At 40.4% G+C, this 21,420-nt stretch overlaps 1 protein-coding gene across 3 annotated transcripts in view; it reads right to left on the reverse strand.

Moving 5' to 3' along the window:
- LOC139635866 (uncharacterized) overlaps positions 1–17,531 on the reverse strand; it is a 40,437-nt gene extending 22,906 nt beyond the window's left edge. The window contains exons 1-4 of one of the 3 annotated variants that reach the window (XM_071503398.1): positions 17,012–17,531; positions 16,568–16,755; positions 7,806–7,919; positions 302–424 (exon numbers count right to left, since the gene is read on the reverse strand). In XM_071503398.1, the coding sequence (XP_071359499.1) occupies positions 302–420 (119 nt within the window). In that variant the 5' untranslated portion in view covers positions 421–424; positions 7,806–7,919; positions 16,568–16,755; positions 17,012–17,531. The other 2 variants (XM_071503399.1, XM_071503397.1) reach the window with 2 other exon arrangements.
- Between the last annotated feature and the right edge of the window lie 3,889 nt (positions 17,532–21,420).

Below are 21,420 nucleotides of genomic sequence, written 5' to 3' on the forward strand. Positions count from 1 at the left end.
GTTGTATTTATAGGGGTTGCCCTGTTGTTGTGGTCCAGCTGGTCCAGTAAATTCTGACTGACATCTTAGTACAATACTTACAATTGTGTTGTAACAATCAATTCTGTGGTTAGGAAATTAATATTGATGTATATTAGAATTATATGGAGAAAAATAATAGAAGCAATTGCCAATAACAAAATATAGTGGGTCACTAATATGGACATGATCTCTATATTTTCACACTCCCCAGTCCAACGACATACAGGTCGGATAAAATGGGGAATTGAACTGATGACTTTGAATAAGAGAAGAGGTTCACCTGCTCAGAGAGTGAGACCTGCTGCCTAAGTCTCGGGACCGTCTCAGCCATCGTCCCACCACCTGCTCCACCCGGCTGGTCCTGCGGGATGGGGAGCGGCTCCTGTCCTGCACCTCCATTTACCTGGAGAAAAGGTAAAAATGTCATGTGATAAAAAAGTTTTGATTGAGAATGCAACCAGGAACAAGACAAATCAGACAGGCAAAGTGTAAATTCAAACTTCATCAGATATTTACAGTCACAATACAACATGACATTTTGAGAACTTGATTCAGAAACACATCACACGCATGCACGCGCACACACACACACACACACACACACACACACACACACACACACACACACACACACTCAATAGGCTTGGAAATGTTACTTCTGGGTTTTCGACTTGGGCTGAGGCCAACAATGATGTCACTAGTGGCTTCATGCAGCCCAATATGTGCTTAGCTAGAGTTATGAGCCAATTACTTGCCTTTTGCATTCAAATCTGTATAGAAATCAATATCAATAATCCCTAATAACCAATAATGATGGTGTGTCTTTCAAATGGATGTCTGTTATGTTTGCTGTGAGGCTGGTGTTTTTTATAAATGATTGTTGACAGGCTGTGGTGGCTGATGAGATGCATGTAATGGACTTGGGTTGCCTCTGGTGTCTGTGTGGTTTTGTCAGGCTAATGGGCCTTCAGTGGTGAGTTAATGGGTCCTTGTGGAACCTTGCAATATTTTAGATCACGTCATGCTAACGAACATAACGAACATAGGCCTACAGGCTTTAGCAAATGTCACCCTTGACTCCTTCCTGGATTTTTCACTATTTGTCCACATTGATCATGATGTGATTACCCTAAAATGTGATGTCAGAGATGGAGGACTCAAAAGTACAGCCAAATCCAATATCAACCTTCTGAGTTAGAAAATTTACTTTGTGTTACAATCCCAAGTCCTCCAGCTAGACCATGGTGTAGGTCATTCTTTCTTTCCCTTGGATACAACCCATGGGAGTATACCAGTAGCAGCCATACTGGACCTTTCTTGTCATGGTTACAATAATAAACATGTGCTTAAAGTTATAATATGTAACTTTTCCACTTTAACATGTCTAAAAATGACTAGATCTTTGTTATATATTTTTTGAGTTGTGTAATTACATTATCCCAAATGTTTCCAGCAATTCTTAAACCAGAGGAATACATAATTTAATCTTGGTAATGGTCTATATCATTCGGTTGCCTGTCAGTAACATCATATTCACTATGCTTAAGCGACACTGCTGTGAATCACTGATTTAAGTGAAACTACTTTATTCATTGTTTCTTCTGTTTTTTATCCCCTGGTCTGTTTGTTATGGAGTGGATACCTCTGTGGATAAAAAAACCTCCTGAACGACTGACACTGAAGGAATCCAAACCAGGAGAAGCTTACGGCAATGGTGGTGAAGACAACAACTCCCATGATCCCATGCTATTCGATGCCGTCTTTCATTTTTATTTTGATTGAGAGACCCCGAGCAGCAGAAGTTACACACTGTGTGTTTAAGGTTGTGGAACAGTTTTAAGAAACACAGGAAAAAAACAACAGTCTCACTGCGTTTTTTTTTTTTTTTTTTTAACAGGAGGACAATTGGCCACATGTCAGTGGAGGACCAGTGGAAGAATCAGCTGCTTACCCCTTGTGTTAGCTTTGGTTAAACCATAGAATACATTTTGTCCTCATCTTTTACAATGTATTGCCTTGTGGCCAGTATAAACAAGAGGAAAGGTTACAGCAACCAGGAACTCTTCCAATATACATGTATGCATATGAGTAATGAAAAAATATTAACTTATCCTTTAACCACAAATAAAAAACAAAACAAGTGCAGATCTACCAATGTAAATACAAAATATACAATTGAACATTAATTTCACAGTAAGGAATGCAAAAACCACTCAGACAAAGCAAAGATGTGTTCTCTTTACAGCAAGTGCTTTCTGCTGCATCACTTGGCAAAAGTACAAGAAATACAAGAATACTAGAGCGTATTTGCTCTAGTACACACACACACACACACACACACACACACACATCTGAGGCCGTCAGACAAAGACTTGGTCATTATGTGATACCTGATACCCCTTTCACATCATCAAAGGGTGAATCTACTCGACTGTGACTGGGAGATAGACACTGACAGTGAGCGTTCATGAAGCAAGCATCACCTTACTATGAATGATAGATGGAACAGAAAGAGAGTGAATGAGCAACTGAATGAATGAATGAATTACTCATTTATTTTAGCAATGAAGTAATCACACAGTGGGCAAAAAATGGATACGTTCACAGAGAAAAGATGAGCAATTGGACCGATGAATGATAAGCAAATGATTAAAAGATGAATGAATGAATGTAAGGATGAAAATATGAATAGATGGATAAATGAGACAGAGCTCTCCAACCACAAGCAGTAAAGTTGTTGTAAAAAGTGTTGTAAAGAGGGCAAAAAGCAGAATCCAATGAATGAGTGAATGATCTCAGCAGGCATGCTGTGTGCCTCAGTGAGCAGCTGCAGGAAGGAATCTCCCCCAGAAGGACGCTGCTGATGATGGGCATTAGCACCATCCATTAGAGGAAACAAGAGGGTGGGGAGGGAGAGCAAGAGAGGAGAGGAAAGGAGAGGAGGGGAGGGGAGGACGAGCAATGTGTTCAGTACATCATCAGGTACAGTATCATGTGACGAGCACAGGAAAATGAATGAGAGGAGGAGAGAAAAGAAGGTGAGAAAGGGGGAGGGCTTAGTGATGAAAGTGGTGAGTGACACAGCCAGACAGCAATGTCTCCTGGGGGATCTTGAGTCATAAGCACATTATCCATCCATCTGTCTGTGAATACCCCTCTCCTGCTTCAATCTTTCTTTCTCCCTTTTCATCCTTTCTGCCCCTCACTTGTCCATATCTCATTCTTCCTCTTTGCTTTGCTCGCAGTACCTCATGTCTCAGGTTACAGGGGCACAATACAGTGTACTCAGTTTTGTTAGGTTCACCAATAATCCAACTAGCTCACCAGCACGGTGACCTCACGAGTGAAACAGATACATACACAAATACAAAGAGACGTAACGGCCCTGCATCTCTGAAATCGTGGAGTTCCAGAGGAGTTGCTTCCTTCTAAAAGTGGATAATCTGGGATGGATTACAGCCAAATGTCTGTGCATTTCACATGTCAAACACTGGGACAAAGCCTTCATACACAGCCAATCCCCTGTAATCCCATAAACGTGTTTTCCTTCCTAAGTGGCTTTGATTGACTATACTGATGAAGTACAAGCCCAGAGGTCTGATCCAATCCACTCTGATAAAACAGATTTGAGACCGCAGAGCTGTTTGGAAAACCGCAGCCTTCATGATAAGTCAAGACAAGACAGGGCCAGGAAATTTTGCCAGAGTTTTTATTCTAAAGTGTAATATTAGAGGATGCAGGAAATATCATACTGTACTTCCGTCTCACATCAATCACAAGACAAATCTAATTTCTCAACCTGACACTTTTCATAAATATTATACCGTGCATTCACTGCTGACTCTTTCAGTCATCACTATCAGTTTCTCATTATGTAAAGATTTAATTTTAAGCATTTTCTCTTTCTCTTTTCTCATTGTCCATTTGCAAGAAGAGATTTAGTAGTCATTTGGAAAGATTTGAAAAGGAAGGCTTGTGACTGTTTCTACTGACGCCTGTAGTTCACTACACTCACCAAAGAACAAAACACTGTTGCCCTTTAGTTCATGTTTACTTAGTGTTCACACTGACTTATTACCAACAAAGTTACAAAGACCACAGCATTTATTTTTTCTTCTCTGGTGGTAACAAAGAGCCAACAGAGAGGGTTGTGAACATTATTAGTCAGCAACTGCAACTGGACCTCAAATTTGATAAATAATGATGGACAGCTCAAAACAAGACATATCCAAGATAATTTGTACTGTAGCAGTGGTGGAGGACAGAGTTTTTAATGAGGACCTCCCATAAGACACAGAATAGGACACAAGCACAAAAAACACATCACACAATCCTGTGGTGGGTCCAGTTTCTGTTCACACCCAGAGACCAAACTGTGCCACAGTTTACAACCCAAAAAACCTCCTTTTTAATCAGGAGCCCAACATCTGGAGAAATACATTTTGTTTGTACTCTTGCCAGGAGATCAACAGCAAAATCAGTTTCATCACTGTATGTCCAGTTCAGAGATACAGATGCAGGACCTGTTAATCTTAGTCAAAAGTAAAAGTAAAAAGAGTAAAGAGCTGCTGATGTGTGTTGCACTTTGTTGGACAACAAAACTGTTACTTTCTTTATTATTCTGTGCCAAAATTATAAAATGTATGTAGAAAAATACTGACCTTTTGTATAATGGTGTGCAACATTTTGGTTTTTACAGTTCTGATAAGTCTAATATTATTAAGAGAACTTGTTTAGAGAGCTTTCATTATGTAGTAATGAAAATATGAAAAAAGTGCAGCAGATTTTTTTTTCTCTTTTCCAGTCCTGTTAATCAACTCATGAGGAACTAGTGGAGTTTTATCTTGACTTACAGAAATTTAATCATCGGCACAACCTCTATAAAGGATCTACAGATACAATGTGTGCTGCCAGGTACTTGCACTACGTAGTGACCTGGATATTGTTGCTGGCAGAGGTACAACACAAAACCAATCTGGCAACCACACAGAGAGCACAGGTGTAAGAAATAAGCTTGCGTCTGCTGAATCATCTACATATATCTATCTCAATTTCAGTTTTATATGTTTTATTTCTTAAATAAATTAAAGGAGATACAGTGTGGACACATTGTTAAAGTGCTGCGTCCAGTTTTTTTTTTTAGGCCTGTTAGAGATTACATTTGTATTATTTTCTTTATCGTATGTAGAGACAGCAAACAACTGTATTTCCCTAAATTTTAGACTGTTTATGTAACCAGGCAATTTGGCATGTTGTTGAAAAGCAAAGCTTTTCCCATTGATCCTTCCTTGGATTGTATCTAGATAATCGGCTGTTGTCTCTTCACATCATTGTTGTGCTACTATCCCACTGTTCACCATGCAATCCCTTGCTTGTGTGTCACTCTCCCTCTCTTTCTATTAGATTACTGTTTAGCTGTGGGTGGAATCAGATTTCTCACGTTTGTTTGTTTCTCTGCGTTTCCAACACAAGAGAATTACACATCACTATTTTCTCACTATGCTATCATATTTTTTGCACATCATCTTTTGTTTCCAACATCATCCAATAATTCAATTTATAATGAAAGGCTAACATTTGTATCTATTTGTTAAAATATATTTTAGATTTCAATGACCTGGACAACCTCTACAGACCAGGCATGTTCATGGGTGTGTTACTGTGTCCACACCCACACACACAGTTGGGACTTCAGTATAACAAAATTAAATTCATGTTTTGTTGGATTCAGCTGCATTATTTCACAAAATTAGTGATGATTTGATTTAGCTACTATATGGTAGATAATACATCCATTTTTCCACACCCTTGGCCTATTACGATTACTATCTTCCCTTTTTAATTGTAGTGTTCTGCATGAATGCCAATAACACCTCCTTTTCTTTACCCACTTTGGTACACGGTGAGTCACCAAAATACCAAACAGGTGCACTGTAGGTTGGTGTTTTTTTGAGTGAATTATGAGTGGAGCTGGGCCACATCTTACTTCAAACAAACTTCAACTTGATTCAAACCATACTGGATAAAACTTGTCCGACTAGCTAATTTCAGCCTGGCATTCGACCTGCAGTGCTGTTTACATTCCTCTGCTTGTGCTCACTCATCCTCACCTGACTGACGGAGCCTTTTGCCTCTGCTTTTTATAAAACCCACAAACTTCTATCTTAACATTATATAGTAATTGTATTACATTTCCACAGGTGTTAGTGTGGTCGGGTTTTATTTCAGCTGGCACACCTCTCCAATAAAACTGTCAGAAATGTTGGATTTTTCCTTTAATGCTGAGACTGGGCCAGGGCAGAGTACCAGATGCTGCAGAGAAACACACACACACACACACACACACACACACACACATACACACTCACACTCACCAGCTGATAATGGGGCTGCAGCAGAATTTATAGATTATCCCCCACAGCCAACACTTAGCTCTCTCGTACATTCATTCATTCATGTTGTCTCCATATTCTTCTGTGTCTTTGCATTTTACACATTAACAGTTTTTGTAATGTCATTTATCATCTAGTTTAGTCTTGCAAACCCTAGCCTTACTTTTACACCTACAGTAAATTCCACCACCTAATCAATTGAATCAATAAGAGCAAATGCATTGTGGTAGGAAAGGTAACATCTCAAAATATACTTGGTGAATTGGCACAAAATATAGTGCAGACATATATGGTCACCAGATGATGTATCTGTAATAGCATATCATTTGTCCAATGCTTGGGTTGTTATACTAGCACACTTAACTAAGATGGTGAACATGGTAAAAGTTATACAGTACCTGATAAATGTTAGCATTGTTGTGGTGAACATGTTAGCATGCTAATGTTAGAATTGAGCTTAAAGCAACTCTGTGTCTAAGTAAAGCCTCACAGAGCTGCTAGCATAGATATACAGTAGACCCTTGTTTTATGAAGAGGTTATGTTTTGTTTGTAATACTTTTAATGAATTAATATTTTAGCAACTCACAACAGCCACTCAAGGCAATTTTAACATTTTTATTGTTACATTTAGGTTGGTCCAAGCAAGGTTAAAGTTAGAGAAAGCTTGTGGAAAGTCAATGCATATTTAACTGAAATCACAACAATTTGTATCCCATCCCTATATGTGAGATTCAGGTAAATGCATTGTGCAGACAAATCCTAGTCACTGATATAAATTTCCAGCAACAATCTATCCACTCAAACATCCTCCCTTTGACTTATAAAAATAATAATAATTGAGTGTTAGAGGCCCCTGCAAAAAACAAACAAAAAAACCCAAACAAAAACAAAACACTGCAATAATATTATATATCGCAATATTACATTTAGGATATCACCACGCCTAACGGAGTATGTTCAAGTTAGTCATGCGTTTAAATTTGACTTTTCACTCAGTGACAGCCCCATGGTTTATGAGCATATTTCGTAGTTGACAGTATAGCATACGAATAAATTCTCAATTTGATACACAACTTTTGCATACTTCTGAGAATGCACACACACATAGATACACACAATAACATACAGAGCAGGCAAATGGGATTACAGAGTGTGTCTGCAGGCTGTGCCTTTGTGCGTCACACCCGCTGAGCCAGATTAGACTGAGCTTCACCTCAACCTTACACGACTGTTTAGGGTAACAGACTGGCTCTAAATCAGACACCTCTCACTGTCTGTCTAATTCACTTTCTCCTTATGCTTTCTTAATCCTGCAATACTGTCATCTTTATTTTTGTGTACAATCTGTTTCACATTTGTGATTACTGATTGAGAAAGACAGACACACACACCTGCTCTCTGCCCTGCGTATCAGGGCTCCATGAAGGCACCAGTTACAGTCCTGCTCTGCTCTCTGTCTGTCCATCGCTCTGCTGAAGAGGACCGGGGTGACTGGTCTTCATTTCCTGAGGGCAGAAGAGTAAAAGGGTTGTTGTAGTCTTAATCATAGTCAGTATCATTTCATATAGGAAAGACTGTCCTGTAGATTGATGGATCGACAAACACATACACAATCAGAAAGATATAGATATGAAGGTGCAGGTGCAGAAGTATTATTATCTACTATGTAACTGTTCCATGCACTATACATGATTTTCATCTGAAAGGACAGGAAAGCTATGATGAAGAGAGCAAACAATGAAAAGGAGCTTCCCCCTTCATTCACATGCACTAATCAAACAACTCGGTAATCATCACAGAGAGTGAAAAACAGAGTGTGAAGAGCACATAGAGAGAGAGAGAGAGGGAAAGGAGCGGGGATGAAAGGAGGACACAGAGGAGGATGAGAGAAAATGAGTGAAGGGAAAAGACAAGAACAGACAGACCAGGCAGCAAAAAAGACACACTTTCCCATCAGAGAGTTTGATAGACAGACGCAAATAATGGCAGCGAGAAAGGTCGGAAAATAGATAGTTGGGTGGGAAACGAAGGAGGGAGGAAGAAAGGGGGAAGACAGTGAAGTGAGTCAAGGGATGAGAGGAGGAAGACAGAGAGACAGACGAGGTGAAAAAGACAGCAGGGCTCCATCGCAGCAGGATAGGCCTGCCCTGGCTGCTTGTGCTGTTTGTGGAGTCCCACTTGCCCCTGCACTGCTCCAAACACCATCCATATTTAATGAGGCCCTTACAAAGCCCTGGGAAAAGAGATGCTGGGAACTGTTTTGCCCCCCCACCCCCCCTCCCATCTCTGCCTTCCCACCAGTCAAATTCTCACCCCTCAGTACTTTTCTCTTTCATAATTCTCCCTCCTCTTTCCTGCTGTCTTTCTCAGCTTTTCAGAATCTCTGAAGTCTCTTTTCATCATTCTTTAGCTATTTTTAAAGATTGATTGTTTCCTGCATCTCCTCGGTGTCTCCAACTCCTCCCCAAGTGCTACAGGGTGTTAAGCGAGCACACAACACTAAACTATTAGCTCAGCACGAGGCAGCAAGTGGAGTGTTGGCTTAATTTTAGTGTGTGCTTTTCAAACAGCGTGACATCTTCGTTTTTTGCCTAAAAACAGAGGAGAATCAGCTGTGTTCTCTGAGCCATGAGGAAACGGCAGCATGCACGTGTGCTGCCGTTCCCCTTTTCTCTCTTGCAGCCACTCACATTCAAAAACAAATTGAGGCACGGGCTCTTTTGTGATTGAGTATGTGTGTGTCTCTGTGCAACCATGTGTTTGATTTTATGAGTGTATGTATGTTTTTATTATGTGAGTGAGTGGATGAAGTTTGTGTGAGGGCGCGCGTGTGCACGTTGGTCAAAGTGCTGCGTGCATCAATAATGTATCTAGATAATGCAGCCGCTTCACTCTAACAACAACTAACAGGCATACCGACGCACAGAGGAAGACAGAGAATGAGGGGAAAGAGAGGGAGAGACATAGAGAGAAAGAGAGCGAGGAAACACATGAGGTAGCAAAGACAGGAAAGATGAGAAAGGGAAATGTGAGCGATACAAGAAGGGAGCATGAAGAAGGTGAGGGTGTGACTGGTAGGGAAACCTAAAGAACACATGTCTATGTGTCAGACCTGAGTTTCAAATATTATTCAGGAATGGTTCTCAGTGTTTAACCCACTTAGAGCAGGTGGGTGGGGTTTATATATGAAGCTAATATAGCTATTATCAGTAACTGAGTTTCACATACTCTAAACGTCCTGGCAGGTGGATTATTTGTTGTCTGTGTTGCATTATGTGGAAATACCACTCACAACTAGAACCCATTATTTAAATGATTTTGACTCCATCCCAGGCCACCCTTACAAAACATCAGACCGTTGTAGGCTAACTCTATTTGTTGATGTAACGGGTACCAGACTAGTTATAAATCTGGTCACTATGTTCATTCAGGAGGGAAGTTATCCAGATTACAAAATACAAAAAATTGACTGACCAACAGATATATATATATATAAAAAAAACAACATTAAATTATAAACTAAATCCTACATTTTTGCAACATGCATTTTTGCAACATACATGATGAGAAAGTGGAGGCTACATGTGTACTATACAGCCATAGCAGAAACCACATGTGGGCTATAATTATATTATAAAACATTAGGTTAGGGGAAGAGGTTGTCCAGTGCTCTCTCTCTCTCTCCCTCTCTCTCTCTCTCTCTAAACGAGGGTGAACAGAAGTCACATGAGAACTTTCTGAACTTCACTCTTTCAACCACTCATCAACAATAGATCATTAATATTATGGCCCAAAACCAAGTCAAACACAATGCAAAAAGATAGGGCTGGCAGTAGCAGCACTACAGCAGCAACAGTGTGGACACACACTGCAGCCAGAGCAGTTCAGGTAGCCATCATACACACGAGGTGAGGCAAGAAGTCAACTCATTCCTGCTGGTTACATTATTGCTGATCAAGTTGCCTGATCACAGGCCAAAATTACTCCCAGACCTCCAGGAAATGTCCTGGTTCTCCTTATGGACTGTCCACCACTGAATTGAGAAATATTGTATTTTTTTTAAAAATCCATAAAACCAAAATAAAGGTTAAAATCAGATTTTAAAAACACTGCTTGCAGTATGAAGCTGTATTCACTTTATAGTGGAAATATTTTGCTCATTCCTTGCACATTGCTTTCCCTCTTGCAAGAAATCTGCAACTACTTCATGTTAGTTATGACCATTTGCAAGTATCTGTTCCTGTTAACAGGAGAAGTGACTTCTGCAAAGACCTAAATTTATCAATGTAAATGCTGTTGACAGTGATGTGGTCTGTGGAGAATCAAACTGTGTAGCTTCTAAACTAACTAAATCTGAAGGCTGACATTTTGCCCAGCAAATATTTTCAGTGTGGTGTCAATATGCTGATGATTTGTTATTGTTTTTACATACACACGCAAACTCCTTGTTTATTTTTACCTTCATCTTTAAGCACAAGTTGCAGTTGTGCTCACAAAGACCATCACCATACGAGACAAAGTTTAGAAGGACATTGAACATGCAGTGCGGCTCCTCTCATATATCATCTCAGCACACCAAAACTTATTTGGTACTTATTTCAACCCAACTAAAATGACGAGCGACCCTTCATAATGATGAAGGTCCAGTATGCCTGCTGCCTGGGGGAACTATTTCAGGAGACACTTCTATGGGTTGTATTAGAGGGTGGGGACATATGACCTATATGGTCATTCAGGTTGGAGGACTTGTTGAACAGACCATATACATAATAATGGAGAAAATGGGCACAAAAGCTGTTTTTACAGCTTAACACTGCAGGGCTCCAACCACAATGGTATATGACTATTTTTTGAAAGTGTGCAAGTTCAAATGTCACGTGGTCACATTCATGTGAGTACATAATCATTAGTCATTAGGCTGATTTGGTGCTCCACATGTACTAGGTTATAGTTGGAAGGATTTTTTTTCTTCTTCACTGGCTCAGTCAGCCCACCTACCTGCAGTCTTCCTGCCTGCACTTACATACACACGCATGGCACACTGCTGAAACGCACAAAACACTGCATTTAGCAATGAAGTTACTGCGTTACAAAGATGAAGCGCTCTTTAGCCAGTTATTACAAAAATAAAATGAGAAGAAATAGGAGAAGGCAGGTGCAGAGGGAAAGCCAATGAGAGGTCTCAGCTCAGACACAACTAATCATGAGAGCGCAGGTGCAGACAGGGATAGGAGGCTGGGAACCAACTGAGAAAATTGGTGACACCAGTGCCACCAATAAAAAAGTTAGTCTGGAGTCCTGCTTCAAATTCGTTACATTTAAAGAGATTACATTACATGAAGGTAATGCAAACCCAAACAGGTGTTTTCAATTATTCTGGTTGATCAGATCTCTTCTCAGGTTGAAGGAAGGTGGAACTTTGCTGAAATCGCAAAAGGCTGGCAAACTGTGCATCCGAATAAGAATGATAAACATGAGATTTGTCCCACAGGATAAAGCTAACTGGAGCATGAAGGAGATTATTATTTTTTTAAATAAATGATCATTTATTCTATAAATGTTGCATCATGGTCAGATTAATTGTATTAGCTAATAATTCTTTTGCACATGTATGTTCACTACTCGAAAGGCAGCAGAGAGGGGACACAATCCAATTAGCAGCTCAAACTACAGTCAGACACACAGACAGTCCTCGTAACCTAATGACCTTTTCAGGTAATTGTCTATCATTTAATTGACACTGACATGGGGTGGCTGTGTGACACTGTGTATACAAATGATTGTGTGTCTCTTAAGTCTTACATGCTAAAGGGTCAAGTACAGTACATGTAACTTACATTAAAGTATGTATACAGAGCCAAACAGAATGAAGGTTTAGATGATGAGTTGTAATTCTCTCATTAGCTGATTCATTGCAATTTCTAATGAGCGTCAAGTCTCAGCGGGCAGATAGCTGGCTTTGATTCAGAAGACACATTTAACTTCGATTCTCCACTCCATCAATAAAATAAATGGGTATTTACGGCAAATATAAAAATAGGTTACAAGGTAACACTGGGGCTATCATATTCATTCATGTGTATTTTTGTCTATCTAATGTTGCAAAGTCTGCTCCTATTTATTTATTCCAGAAATCCTTTTGTGAACTGACTGATGGCAACTTCCCATCTTGTTAGTAAGATATCTGTCTAATAATACTGAGAGAGAAGTAAGGGAGGAAGACAGAAACAGACTTCATAGGCATCAACTGCAATTAGCCTTCGGTGAGTCACAGACATGCAGCCACTAGCTTTACTGATCAGTAGGGTAATTAATCCACTGCCATGTGAGCTGTTAGACTGGGTTTGGTAACTTAAGTCCATTAATGAGGGTGATGTTTCTGACACTGGTTTACTTGATGTGTCCTCTTGCCAAATTTTATAGCTGGCAAGATGGAAAATAGATCTCATGGGCCTTTTTGCTACTTTTCTCCATTAAATTCCTCATATCAAGCCTGTCAAGAACACAAAGTTTCTGGCACTGTTTAACAAACAACCTGAAGATACTCTGAGAAAATTATAACCAAATATAGCCTAATACAGTCTAATGGAGTGTTGTTGTGAGTCAATTGATCAATTATTTGATTGAAACAAAATTAATATGCAACTATTAAATAATAATTGCCAGATTAGTCAATAATGAAAATAGCCTATACTTGTGCATAACTGTATGACAAACAGAAATAAGACACCAGGGCTCGGTAGGCCTCTGATGTCACTCAGATCTATCATTTGGTAGTAAAATGGGTTTTCAGTCCTTAAACTGACACAGTCTGTGCCAGCATTGTTCAACCAAGCTTAAGTGATTTATTGTCTCAAGAAACACAAACAAACAAAGGTCTATTCATCCAAGAGCACACTTTTTCACAACAGACATTTTCACTGGTCATAGCAGGAAAAGCACAGGTGGAACAAATTTCACTAACAACAGTTCAGATCCATCAAGTGTCCTAGTAAGCCAAGCCAGTGAGCCAGCATGCATAATGCCACGACTCTGAAACATCTTTATCTAAATGGCGCTCATTCCTCCTAAATCTAAGGTTCAGCAACTGGTCGGGGCCTCCTTTAGAGAACCCTGGCATAGGTTGAGCAGTGTGTTACCCCAATAGTTTGAGCACACCTCCGGTCCCCTTTTTTGAAAATGGGTAACACCACCCTGGTCTGCCATTCCACTGGCACTGTCCCCAGCCTCCATGAGATACTGAAGAACAGCCAAAACAACTCTACAATATATAGAGCTTTCAGCATCTCTGGGCAAATCTCATCCACTCCTGGCACCTTGCCACCAAGGAGCTTCTTGATTACCTCAGCAACCTCTGCCAAGGATATGGTGGAGGCTTCCCCCGAGGATTCAGGCTCTGCCTCTTCCTTAGAAGACATGCTCAAAGAGGTTCTTCCATTGGCCAATGATATCCTTGGTCCAAGTTCTCCAGCCCTACTAAAAAAAGCCTGGGCTAAGCACTGCCTCCCTTCCTGACATGATGGTTTGCCAGAACCTCCTAGAGGTCAATTGACAGTCCATCCTCATGGTCTCCCCGAACTCATCCAACACCCAGGTTTTAGCCTTTGCGACCACCACATTGAGTTTGCTCTGCATGGAGGCCTTAGAGATCCTTTGTGTTGAAAGGGGCCAGTTGAAGTGACTTAGGCATGTGGTTAGGATGCCTCCTCCTTCCATTGGAGACCTTCTGGGCATGTCCAACTGGTAGGAGGCCCTGGGGTAGACCCAAAACATGCTGGAGAGATCATATATCATATCTGGAGTCTCTTATAATAATGTTAAGGCATTACTGACATATTGATAATGGTGTTAAGTTTCTTTCTTGACCCTATGCCAATGACCTTCCATTAGGAATGATGGCCAATGTGCCATTGTTTGCATTTTTAAAAAACAAATGACGAACAAGTTATTCTCTACATTTATTTTCCCTTCTATTCTAAAAAATCACCAAACTATAACTACTGAACTGAGATATAAGCATTGTGTGCTGTCACAACTTTGAGTATTACATGAGGTTGCCCAGAATTCTGCTAACACAACTACACATATCAGAATGTATGTTGGTAAGATCTTCAGTAAAAGTTCAGTGAATCAGCAGGTATCAGTTTATTGTTCATCTCTGTCCAATAAGCACTGATGGATAACTTCTGATAGGCCTATTGTCCTAGAAGCGCTTAAAGATCTCTTTCTGCTGTTGTCAGAAAACCCTTTAATCAGGAGTTTTAGATTGAAGCCAAACTTGGCCGAAAGTGCTGTCTATATGGCAGAAGAGATTAGGTTGACTTAAAACCTTTTAGACCTCATTAGAGCAGTTCCTCTTAACCTCCTTACTTTCTGATTCACCACTGTGCAGTAGAAAGTCAGGGAAAGCTGGATTTTTTTTGAGGCAATACCAGTTTTTGCTCACTGGGAAAAATTTCTGATCCCTTCGCATCCTCAGATGTTTTGAGAAATGTTTTAAAGGGATTTACCTCTCACAATATTCAGGTTTCAAAAGAAGCCTAAATATAGCACAGTGTGAGTTTTGGGGTCGAGAGTTCAATATGTAACTTAATTAGCTTGGAGAAATAAGAAAAATTGACTCTGCTTCTTATTTTACCATTGAGTGTAAAGCTCTGAGGCTCTGACAGTAAAGAAAGAGCTGAGGAAGCTTTGGTTACATCAGGGACTATGCTGAACAATGCAGTTGTGTGTGTGTGTGTATGTATGTGTGCATAGTTTAATTTAAAGCACTTTGTTCACATTGCTCTGGAAGCATGCTACTCTAATACACCTGATCATTATTATTATTATCATTGTTATTACAGTGCCAAATGGCCTTTTAAAGTATCCACACACATCACTGATGTCTGTGTATGCACTGGTATGAGTATGTGTCCTGTTTTCTTCTGTGCATGCAGTTACGTACAAAGAGGTTGACAGACACACCCTAAGTTTTCGCTCAGTATTAAACTTGACAAATACGAAGCATCAAAAATGTAGCCGAGCCTAAAAATAACATCATAAATTAGTAAAGCCTGGGAGGGCCGTCAGAACACTGCCAGCCTCATATTCTTCTTCTTCTTCTGTTTCAATTCTGCGTCAAGTGTCAGGGTTCGCTTTGTACTGTTGTCTTCATGAAACACAGATACGCGTATATGCTGTACACATCCACTGACCTGGGCACATACAGTTCACATGCACTTGGAGTCAAGCCCCATGCACAGCAGCATAGTATGCCCCGTATTGGCATGTTACAATGGCATCCACACAGTGTGCTGTGTTTCAAAAGGCTGAAGCATGATGCAGCAAAATATCTGGAGCAACATCTTACTGTAAAATGCATGTAGTAGTATGTGTGTGTGTGTGTGTGCGCGCGCGCCCGCGCGTGTGTATGTGTACAATAAGTGTTTGACTGTGTGGCTGTGCATGTTCCTGCTTGTGATGCATTAGTAAAACACATTTTGATTTCACACAGACCACGTAATATTAGTCTATTCATCAATTCTTTAGCAGCAGTTGAATATAGAAAATGACTGAGTCATTTGCGTTGAAAGGAGCCAGGGGATGCCTCAGTCTGTTTGTGTCTAAACTGAACGAAACGTCTCCAGCACTAAAACCCCCTTCCTCATACTTTCCAGTCCATTTCCAGCTAATTAAGCCTAAAAGCCCCTCTAATCAACCTGTCTCCTCCCCTTCCCGTGCACCCCCCTTCATCATATGACTTAGGTGTATTTAAACAGGTGAAGTCGTGAATGGGTGGCACCTTTCACCTCCTGCACTCCCCAACTGGAGTATTTCTTTTTTTGGGGGGGGGGGGCAGGTGTCCAATTGTTTACTTTATTAATGATGAGATGACTCTCATTGTTGTCATTCTTCCGTTTCTTAAACTTTAAATAATAACAGTGAGACGGTGGAATAACACAGACTTTTGAGTTAGATTTTTATTTTTTCTTAAAAAATGTAAAGATGTTTATCGAGCCAAAGTACCGTCATTTGCTAGCTAGCTTACAGCAAGGCACTGAACGGGGGAAAAAATAAAAAATACAGTTCTATTGACAAACATCTATTCAGGGCATGTTACGTCCGGTTGTTATTCGGTCTAGCTGTCTGTATATTAAGGAGGTGTAAAGACCTTACTGAGTAGCGGGTGTCTCCTCTCTAATCCCCTCCTGAGCGCAGGGCGGGCCGTCCCGACCGTCCTGGATGTGGAGCAACTTCGAAAAGCGCCGCAAAAAAGCCGAACCTTCCTCAGAACAGCGAGGGAGTCAGTTAATCCACATCACCTGGCGTTTCGGCGGCGCGAGGAGCACGGAGCTCCGTCTGTAAGAAATCAAGAGGTGCGTTTGATAAAGTCCCGGAGCAGGTGAGCTGCGAGAAGCACGCAGCTTAAGCGACAGTAATCTTCTGTCACTCCCTCAACACTCCTCCATCTCTCTCTCTCTCTCTCTCTCTCTCTCTCTCTCTCTCTCACACACACACACACACACACATTCACACACACATTCACACGCACGCATAAAGTTTTGATAAAGATGACGAGGTCGTCGCTTCGCAAAGAGAAAAACTGGACGCACACCTGCCTCTCTCATGCTCGGTCTGCCGGTTGCGAGGATTTGAAGGCTTCGTGCAAGAACCCCGGAGGCTGCGCTGGCGTACAGACAGAGACCCAATGCCCTCGCTTCAGCAATGAGGGAGGAACACAAATGTGGCTTCAAACTTTATTGTGCTATCTTGTTTTTTTATTTAGAACCGAAACTCAAAATATAGACATATATATATAAAATATAGAACTAAGTGACACAGACATGATAGAGAGACAGATACTCCGTTAATTGTCTTCTGTCGCCTCCCACTGGTGTCAGTGCTTTACTGCCACTGACTGCACTCAACATCCAGCGCCACAAGGGGAATTTACATCACAAAATACAATGTCAACTGGGTCCTTCGTCATTATGTAATCTTGTAGATCTATCTCATTATTATTTTATTATTATGTTATGTATACAGAGACATGTATATATCCGGTGTTGAGCGTTACATATATGAATGGGCAGCCGCACGTCAGTAAAAAACAGCAAAAATAAACAGATGGTTGTATTTTCAGTGATCTGTTGTGGTCTGGATTGTCTGGGTGAACTTATGGCCACTAAAAACTTATCATATAAAGGAAAGTTATGTGGTAAGTTATAGGTGTCCTATGCTGTATCTGCTGTATCTGAATTTGTGAGTGGGCAATATTGGAAGCCAGTGAGCTGTCAGGGCTTTATAATTTTATTGGATATTTATAATTTTGGCATCATTATTATGAGGTACCATGATTTATCAAGGATATATTTTCCTTGATTAGCCAGAAACACATTACTGCCTTGGTCTCACTGTTCTGGATTTTTTGTACAAAGGCTATGTAGTGGTATCATAATGTAAAAAGTCTATTTGTGTGTGTGTGTGTATATATATATATATATATATATATATATATATATATATATGTCATGATGGAGGATTTTGCTTGGCCCCTCCCTGTGCAAGTGATAATTAGATGAGAATATGTGTTTGTAAATGAATGTGTCAAGTAGTTTTAATTAACAGAAGAGACAGCACATTAGCTTGGTTTTGAGGAATTTCTTTGTGTTTATTTTGCGCAGTGAATTGTGTTGATTGTGGAGCTGATTTAGGGTGTCTGATTACAGCAGTCCTCTCAGGGGATGGAGACGTAACAGGAATCAACTGCTCTCTGTGGTCCACCTTACAGTTAGTGACTCAGTTTGCACATCTGGTCACAAGATGTCAGTGTTACACAACTGTACCGCTGCTTTTGTCTCTCTCTGTCACTTTCATCCACTAACCCACAGCCACATGCACTTACACACACACACACGCACATGCACAAACACACATGCAGCTTAAGCACTTGTCCACCCTCCACCCTGTCCAGCCGCCTTTATTAATAATATCATAACCACATAGTCCACTTCCAGTCACCACTCAAGCCCTTTTATCCTCTCCAGGAAGCCCACACTGCTACGCACGTCTATTCTAATTTAACAGAGATTAGGAGAGGAAACTCTTTTGTTGCTTTTGTTTCGACCCCCGCGCTTTGTGGTTGGTTTGATCTCTGTCCTTGGCCGTCAGCTGGTGGACAGAACTATTTTGGGTGGGTGCGAGGGGATTTTTTGGCCTGTTGATTGTACTGAGTCATAAGAATTGGCTCTGCTTTACAACTGGAGGAGGGAGACAGGCTGCAGTGAGAGCAGAAGCATATTCTAGAGCCAAAATGAGGGAAAAGATAGGATTTTATCCACATGGAGTGATGACAAAAAGAACAAATTCAACACTAATCAAACAAAGAGAAAATAAGCGAACTAGCAAAGTGTGTGAAGACCAGTACATACAAAAGAAGAGACAGACGTCAAGTGTCAAAGGTCATTATGTTTCTTGCGGCTCAGACTTAGCTAAAACACATTTTAGTTTGTATTTTTTTTCATTTTTTTGCCACTACTTTAATTAAGCACACTGTCAAGACTGTAAACCAGAAATACATTTCTCCTCTTGACCCAATGCTCCAAAGTTTCAAAGGAAAGTCCAACAAACTATTGTATTGACTACAGAACTGAGCGTATACACATTCTTATTGCTTCCTTTCCCCTTTCCTCTCTATATGGAGATGAAAAGATCTTTCATGTTGTTTCCTCTTGTTGCATTATTTATTGCACTGTGGCGCTTTATTAGCTGGTTTCATCTCAGATTTCGCAGGCTGTTTTTGGGGAAGCCTTTGAAATGTGTTTCTGACTCCAAACAATCCTTTTCCCGCTTTCTTTCACTTGCTCCAGTTGCTTCCTCTCTCATGATAAAAAAAAAAAAACCAACTAGTTTTTCAAAGCGAATTGAGCAACGCTCTGAAGCCAAAATCCATTCAATACTGTCCTAAGGAAGGGAGATGTTGTTCTTGTTTCGTGGCTGACATGAAAGGAGAACAGAGGATCCTCTTTGTCATTAGCCTTATTAGTATCATTAGCACAGTATGGATGAGCTTCAAATGACTGGCTTGGAGTTATTTGTGTTACCACAGAAGTAACATGAGTACTATTTTATTTTCTACGTTTGAGACCACAGCATTTAGAATGAGGTGGGTGCATTTTGAAGAAAGCCAGTATGTTTCAGATGCAGCCACTAGATGGTGGACCTACTCCTGATTCCACATGAGATGTGATGGAAGAGGAGAGAAGAGGAAAATCAGAATTGCTTGTTTTTGGTTTTTTTTACAATCACACATTAAAACAGGTCTGATTCGCTCCAGTATCAACATACATTTCCAAGATACACACATTTCCTGAAATCTTTAAGAACATATATATATTTACCTGCCCTATATATTTACTAGTACTGTCAGTGCCTTTCAGCAAATGTATTTTCAGAGTAAAAGAAAGAAAGAGGAGAAAACAAAAGGCATCCAGTTCAACAGCACAGTAAAAATCATTAGATGTATCTGCCATTGCAGTTTTCTGTTACAGACCTAGAGTGATTTGAACGGGCACAGCTAATAAAAAAACACTAATGAATGACATTTTGACTAGTACGTCTCAATTAGTTGCCACAGAATCTCATGGATGTCACAGGTTTGGGGGATGAGACTTGGGATTATGAAGTTACAGAGAACTAGTCTGCATGAAGGGACCAAGAATGTGCACGTTTTCAGTCCAGCTAAACATTACAGTAGACAGTCAGACTGATTGGCATGGCTTTATCCACATAAGAGAATACTAGAGTGAAATCAGTAGTACAGTATACAGTGTTTGGCAAGAATGAAAAGAAGCAGTATGGACACATTTGTCGAACTTATATAATTCAACAGCCTAAACACATCTGTGTGTGTCTTGTTCATCTTCAACTGTACAAAAAGACATCACCAATACTGATTCCTTACCCTGCATCCTCACAGTCCCCACTGGTGGTTTGTACTATGTGGTAACAGAAGTGCTTTTATATTAGGGAAACAAGACATAACAGGTGAGACAAGGCAGAATGTAACTGGGTGAGTCAATAGGGAAAAACACACTGAGTTCATTCAATGGTAACAGCAATAAAAAAGTCTGTTGTGTAAGTGTGTATAGATGTGAGTGTGTAATTATGAAATACAGTGAGATCAGTTAAATACATCATTTAAATGACAATAATTTACTGTAGCAAAACAGATACAGACATACAAAGTACATTTTCATTAGAATTTGAGGAAAAGATAAGAATAAAGATGTTACTGAAACCTTGTGTTACTGTCAGTCTGTTAAATGAATGAATGGATGAGACACTCTTATCAGAGAGTGAATATAGAGAAAGAAATATCTCTGACTGTAAATTACAGTATAAATCTCCATGGGCTTGTTAAGAGCTTAAAGCCCCAGCCCAACTCTGAATACAAGGCTGCATCACATCGGGTGAGAGATGAGATCAAGGTAAAAGAAGAAAAACTTTGGATAGCATGTGAACAATTGGTGCTGAGGGTTGAAACTTATGTAAACTTAATGGTTCAGCGTTTTTGCGTTTTTTTTCTCCTCTCCTTCTTCTTCTCAGTGTGGTTTCTTGCATCTTTATCAGGAAGCTCCAACCACTCTGCAGTTGATGGTGGATAAGCCCAGCAGGGCTGATTTGGTTTGAACTCGTTTTTTATTCATTCCATCTCTCCCAGTACCCACACCTCCACCATGGCCCGGTTTCTCCTGGCAGGCCTTAATCTCTCTCCCTAATCGGCTGCAGACGTGAGGCTTTGCCATTCCCCACAGGGCTGCACATGGGATATGGCCAAGTTTTCAGAGTGAGTGCAGAGGTACTGAGTGCAACAATGGCAGAAAGCTTTGTCACTTTCAGGTTTAGAGAACTGTGTGTGCCACCTCTCTGCCTTGGTGTTTCTTCTGAATCTATTGAGATGAGAACAGGGAGCGCATGCTACTGTGGAGAAGCTGAGGTCATGCTACATCACGCCTAAATGTC

This window comes from Trachinotus anak, unplaced genomic scaffold (genome assembly GCF_046630095.1).
Source record: "Trachinotus anak isolate AG129_WGS33_773 ecotype Australia unplaced genomic scaffold, CSIRO_AGI_Tana_v1 ptg000019l, whole genome shotgun sequence".
Taxonomy (NCBI): Eukaryota; Metazoa; Chordata; class Actinopteri; order Carangiformes; family Carangidae; genus Trachinotus; species Trachinotus anak.